Genomic DNA, 7000 nt, shown 5'->3' on the forward strand with positions numbered 1-7000 from the left:
TCTTTCCAAGTCATATTTTCAGTGTCTTCCAACCTGAAGCACTCATCTTCTAACACAGTATCAGAAAACATCCTATTGCTATTCATGAGATTTTCAGTGATTAACCTTTCAGAGTCCTGGTGTGGTACTGCAGGATAATACACTGGACCACAAGGCCAGTTTGAGCCACAAAGTCGGTAGTTCAAACTCACCAAAGTCAGTAGAAACCCTACACAGGGTTGCTATGAGTCAGAACCAACTCGATCGATGGCATTTAACAACAACAACAATCATTCAGAAGTGATCCACTACTCCTTCTCCCTAGTCTGCCTCAGTCTGGAGGCTCCATTGACACTTGTCCACCATGGGTGGCCCTGATGGTGTTTAAAATACCAATAGCATAGTTTCCAGTATCACAGCAACACACAATCCACCACCGTCCTAAAAACTGACAAGCAAACAGTTTTACTCACTATATAAATAATTTTCATGTTCAACATACTTTTTAGAATGATAATTTCTAACAATTTCATAATATTCCATCATGTTGTTATATTCAAATTCATTTCTTGTTCTCCTGTTGCTAGATTCAGGTTGGCTTCTTTTGTTTTGGCCTGATCTGGTTCATACTGCATTGAACTGGCATTTGGGGAGAGACATGAATTTTGGGGTTTTGTGTGTTTTGTTGTTGTTTGCTATTGTAAAGAACACGGTCATGAATATATTCTTGAATGTCTTTCATTTCTGGCAAATTAATTTTAAAATAAATTCCCATGTCTAAAAGTGTTAACATACTGCTTTGAGCATTGTGCTCTTTAAAATACTGTCTATATGGGATCAAATGAAAAACAACAACTGAAATGATTTGCTGGAAAGCTTAGGAAAACAGTGAATTTATGTTAATGGGATACAGAACAATTTAGAAAAGAAGAGTACTGATAGATGCATAACTTGGAGAATATAATCAATGTCACTGAAATAAACATGTAGAAATTACAATAATTATAAAAACAGATTATGTGGTAGAAGGTAAAGAGTCTTTAGCCTAATGACTATTCTTGTGAATCCCAGGTTTAGCTTCCATGAGCCTTGATTTACACCAGTTTCCAGAAACTCTCTCTAGTAAAGAGGGTTTCTCATTCAGTAATTCAATTCATTCAGTTGCAGGCAATTCAATTCATTCAGTTGCAAAGTATCTGAAGAAGACACCTTATTTTGTTTATTTTGGATTTTCCATTTATTGGCTTTTTTGTTTTGTTTTTAGACCACATAACATCAGCCACCACATGTCTGTCAGTTTGTCATACTGTGGTGACTTGTATGTTGCTGTGATGATGGAAACTATGCCACCGGTATTTTAAGTGCCAGCAAGGTCACCCATGGTAGACGAGTTTCAGATGAGCTTTCAGACTAAGACATACTAGGAAGAAGAAAAGGCAGACTACTTCTGAATTTTTAGCCACTGAAAACTTTATGAATAGCAGCATAACATTATCAGATACAGTGCCAGAAGATGAGCCCCTCAGGTTGGAAGGCACTCAAAATACAATTGTGGAAGGGCTGCCTCCTCAAAGTAGAGTTGATCATGATGATATCAATGGAGTAAAGCTTTCAGGACCTTCATTTGCTTATGGGGCACAATTCAAAATGAGGAGAAAAAGTGACAAACATCCATTAATAATAGAAACATGAAAGGTTCAATGTATGAATCTAAGAAAATTCTAAGTGATCAAAAATGAAATGAAATGTATAAAGATACATATAATGGGCATGAATGAGCTGAAATGGATGGTATTGGCCATTTCGAATCTGACAGTCATACGGTTCACTATGCTGGGTACAACAAATTAAGCAGGAAAGGTATTGCATTCATCATCAAAAAGAGCATGTCAAGATCTTTCTTGAAGTACAATGTAGTCTGCTATAGAGTCATATTCGTATGCCTGCAAGGAAGATCAGTTAATACCACTATTATCCAAATTTATTCACAAATCACTAAAACCAGTGATAATGAAACTGAAGAATTCCGCCACCTTCTTTAGATTGAAATTGATCAGACATATAATCAAGATGTATTGCTGATTACTGATATTTGGAAAACAAAGGTTGAAAAAAAAGAGGAAGCATCAGTAGTTGGATCATTGCAGAATCTTTCTTCATCAACATAAAAGGCAACTATACATGTAGAAATCACCAGATGAAATACACAGGAATCAAATTGACTACATCTGAGGAAAGAACCGGTAGAAAGCTCAATGTCATCAGTCAAAACAAGGCAAAGGGCAAACTGTGGAACAGACCATCATTTGCTCATATGCAAGTTCAGGCTGGAAATGAAGAAAATTAAAATAAATCCATTAGACCCAAAATATGAGCTTGAACATATCCCACCTGAATTTAGAGACCATCACAAGAATAGATTTGATACTTTTGACAGTAGTGACCAAAAACCAACAAAATTGTGCAGTGACATCAAGAACATCATCTGTGAAGAAAGTAAATGATCATTAACATATTTAAAAAGAAAGAAAAAAACAAAATGGCTGTCAGAAGAGACTCTAAAACTTAGTCTCCAGTATAGAGATACTGAAATGAATGGAAGAAATGAGGAAATAGTTGAACAGAAAATTTCAAAGGGCAGTTCAAGAAGACAAAATCAAGCATTATAATGAAATGTTTAAAGACCTGGAGTTAAAAAATCAATAGGAAAGAATCTGCTCAGCATTTCTGAAGCTGAAAACCGAACTAAAAATTCATATGTTATCCTGTAACATTGAAGAATCCTGTGAACTCCTGGTGTGGTACTGTAGGATCAGTACTGGACTGTGAACCAAAAGGTCAGCAGTTCAAGCCCACCAGCTACTCCTTGGAAACACTATACAAGGTCACTGAGTTGGAACTGATTCAACAGCACTTAACAGCAACAACGTACAAAATATTGAATGATAAAGAAAGCATCAAAAGAAGATGGAAGATATATAGAGTCACTGTACCAAAAAATTAAAAAGGTAAATGCTCACCCATTTCAAGAGGTAGCATATGATCAAGAACTGATGGTATTGAAGGAACAAGTCTAAGCTGAACTAAGGTATTTGTGAAAAACAAAGCTCCAGGAATTGATTGAATACAAATTAAAATTACTCAACAGACTGATGAAGCACTGGAGACGCTCACTTATCTATGCCAAGAAATTTGGAAGACAGTTACCTGACCACTGATTGGAAGAGATCCATATTTGTTTGTATCCATTCCAGAGAGATGGACCAGTGGAATGTGGAAACCATTGAGCAATATCATTAATATCACGTGCAACTAAAATTTTGCTGAAGATAATTCAAAATGGCTGCAACTACATCAACAGAGAATTGCCAGAAATCCAAGCCAGATTCAGAAGAATACATAGAGCTAGAAATATCATTGCTGACATCAGACAGATCTTGCCTAAAAACAGACTACTAGAAAGATGTTTACTTATGCTTAGTTGACTGTGCAAAGTCTTTCAACTGTGTAGATCATTGCAAAGAATGGGTAGTCCAGAACACTTCAGTTTTCATGAGAAATCTGTACATCAACCAAGAGGCAGTCATTCAAACAGAACAAAGAAATGTTGAATGGTTTAAAATCAGGAAAGGTGTGTGCATGTGTCAGGGCTGTATCCTTTCACCATGCTTATTCAATCTGTATGCTAAGTAAATAATCCAAGAAGCTGGATTACATGAAGAAGAAGATGGCATCAGGATTGGAGATAGCTTCATTAACAAGCTGTAATATGCAGATTATACAACCTTTGCTGAAAGCAAAGAGGACTTAAAAGATTTATCAATGAAGATCAAAGACCACAGTCTTCAGTATAGAATGCACCACAATGTGAAAAAAAAAAAAAAAATCCTCACTACTGGACCAATATTATGATAAATGGAGAAAAGACTGAAGGTATCTAAAACTTCATTTTGCCGGGATCCATAATCAATATTCATGGAAGCAATAGTCAAGAAATAAATGACATATTACACTAGGCAGATCTGCTGCACAAGACCTTTATAGTGTTCAAGAGCAAAGATGTCAGTTTGAGGACTAAGGTGTGCCTGACCCAAGCCATGGTATTTTCAATAGCCTCATATGGATGTGAAAGCTGGACACTGAATAAGGAAAACCATTAAAGAACTGAAGCATTTCAGTTATGATGTTGGAGAAGAATGTTGAAAGTGCCATGGACTGCCAGAAGAACAAATAAATCTTGGAAGAAGTATAGCCAGAAGGCTCCTGGAAAGAAAGGATGACAAGACTTCATCTATCATACTTTGGACATGTTTTCAGAAGATAGCAGTCCATGGAGAAGGGCATCATGCTTAGTAAAGTGAAAGGTCAGCAAAAAAGGAGAAAGGTCCCCAATGAGATGGATTGTCACAGTTGCAGTAGCAGTGGGCTCAAACATGACAATTGTAGTACAGGACCACACAGTGTTTTACTCTGTTACGCATAGGGTCACTATGAGTTGTAGCCGACTCGACAGTACCTAACAACAACTAACATTGAGGTATTCAAAACAAGATTACTGACAGAATAGCAATTATTTCATATAATTTACTTATCTTTTTCCTTGCTCTTTTCAAGTTATGAATGGTGGGAATTTGGATCTAAAATCATTCTCAATATCCTACGGACATTAAAAACCCGAAACCAAAGCTATTGGGCCATCACTGTGCAGTAGCAACAGCACTATAATTCCATTTTGTGTTAAAAACTCAATAACTTTTTAAATTATCATATGGTTCATTTAAATAAATTTGCTTATCATTAAAATAAAGTAGAATCATCTCTTTACACTATACGTAATAAATATTCTGGAACTGCATTGGGATCAAGACATATATCTTTGACACCAATGTCTCAAAGAAGGTTATTTTTTACTAAAAATAAGAACTTAACATAGTAAGAAATTATTATGCACAGCAGGGGTGATGAACATCTGGCCTGCAGAATCATTTGATCTGACCCTGCTAAGGCAACCACAGTTCTAGCCATCACATTGTTGTTGTTGTTAAGTGCCGTCAAGTTGTTTCCAACTCATAGCAATCCTGTATAGGGTTTCCAAGGAGCAGCTGGTGAACTTGAACCACTGACCAGCGCATTAGCCCACAGCACCACACCAGGACTCTGCCATCACTTTAGGGGTGAGGTAATTAAATGTTTTACCAAATATAGCAGACTAATTTTTAAATTGATCATTTTTATGGCCCGCAAATGATGTTATAAGTATCCAGATGGCCCTTGCCAGAGAAAAGGTTCCCCACCCCTGATGCAGAGCATAGTGGAATACTAGTAATCACTCTCCAGCGCTCTCCTCCCTCTTCTGGCAAGGAACCCAGGCCTGATCAGGCAGAGTGCCTATTCCTCTGCTCATAGTAATCAGCTATGAGATGAGAATTTGACCAAAGACAGACAAGCATCACCTTGGGACTTTGCTACTAAAGGTATAAGGAAAGATATTCTCATAACCACCTACATTTGAAAAAATATGATTCTGAGACTGCCAAGAGCTATCTTGTCCACAAAAGGGAGTCTGAATAAAGAATGAAACTAAACAGACATGCAGAGCCAAGAGACAGTAAAAAAAAAGACAGGGCTACAGTGAGGCTTATTCAAAGTCCTAGATCCAGGCAAGATTGAATCAGCTTGTATCTTAGGACTACTCAAATACATGAGAAAACAAATATACTTTTTGTTTACGTTCAAATTTGACTTTGGTTCAGTCCAGGACTTTGAACTGGTTCATTCTGGTCATTCTGGTTCAACCCCTTCAACTTCCTGCTGAGAATCTGCATTTTACATTCCATTCTCCCCAAATATAAATTCTCAGCAGAGGGTCAAACTGGAATTAACCAGCTCAAAGCCCTGGTTTAGTCACTTACAGCCAAAAATATCCTGATTCAAAGAAGGTATAAATAGGATTGTCATTCAGGCAAAATCCTAAATGAATTATAAGGGGAAAAAAATCACAAAATAGTTGTTTAATTGGTTTCTTTTTTATATGTGAAGGATACTCAGCGGTCTGTAAGTAGATAGAAACTTAGAAAGCTGTTGCATATCTTACCTTGTCTGCTGTAGACCGGGGAATAACTTTTAAAGGTTGAGCCAGTGCACTCACACCTGGATCATGGGGCCATGTAGTCAACAGTCCATCACTACAGCCACTGGAAAGCAGGTTGCCATTTAGTGACCACCTCAGAGCACACACAGCTTGTTTATGGAGAAGAGTTCCAACATAATGCTGGGCTATCCGAACATCGTGGTGATAAACCCGCCCTAGTCTCGATCCACTGCACCAGAAGTAAAGAGAAGATTTATGTAAGAGAAAAATTTAGCCATATGACTATATTAGCGTTTGAGAGAAAACATAGTTCAAATTTAGCCATATGACTACTTAAGCATTGGGGGAACACATAGTTCATAGCAAAACTACTGAAAGATGCCTCCTAACAGATTCAAAAGCCAGGTGGAAATTCCTTGGGTTAATAAGTTAATAAAGATGGCGTGTTCTGCCTGGATGGTTCTTTAATAGATTTTCCTGACAGAGTTTCAAATCTGAGATCATGAAGTTATCCTTGAATAGATGTTTCTTAAAACGTTAATAGGATTTAGTCAGACATGATAAAGATAAATTTAGATTTATCAGATTTTTCCAGGTAATGGTTTGCATACTTTTGTTGTTAAGTCCGTCAAGTCAGTTCCAATTCATAGTGACCGTGTTTCCAAGGCTATAAATCTTTATGGGAGCAGAAAGTCTCATCTTTCTCCCATAGAGATGCTGGTGGGCTCGGATCACTGACTTTGTCGTTAGAAGTCCAGTACTTAATCATATACAGTGCTCTCGGTTTGCATACTAGATCTAGAAAATAAAACTTTCTAGAACTTGGAATATTTAATTTAATATTTACTCAATTAATATATATTTTAGTATATATTTATAGTAAAATGTTAGATTATTAGCTTAAATTGTTGTTGTTGTTATTGTTAAATA

At 36.7% G+C, this 7000-nt stretch overlaps 1 protein-coding gene across 1 annotated transcript in view; it reads right to left on the minus strand.

Annotated features, from left to right (window-relative positions):
* Nucleotides 1–7000, minus strand: part of CDC20B (cell division cycle 20B) — a 141056-nt gene that overhangs the window by 38699 nt on the left and 95357 nt on the right. The window contains 1 exon segment of the mRNA XM_006874662.1: nt 6074–6299. Within this exon segment, the coding sequence (XP_006874724.1) occupies nt 6074–6299 (226 nt within the window).

Source organism: Chrysochloris asiatica, unplaced genomic scaffold (assembly GCF_000296735.1).
Source record: "Chrysochloris asiatica unplaced genomic scaffold, ChrAsi1.0 scaffold00291, whole genome shotgun sequence".
Lineage (NCBI taxonomy): Eukaryota > Metazoa > Chordata > Mammalia > Afrosoricida > Chrysochloridae > Chrysochloris > Chrysochloris asiatica.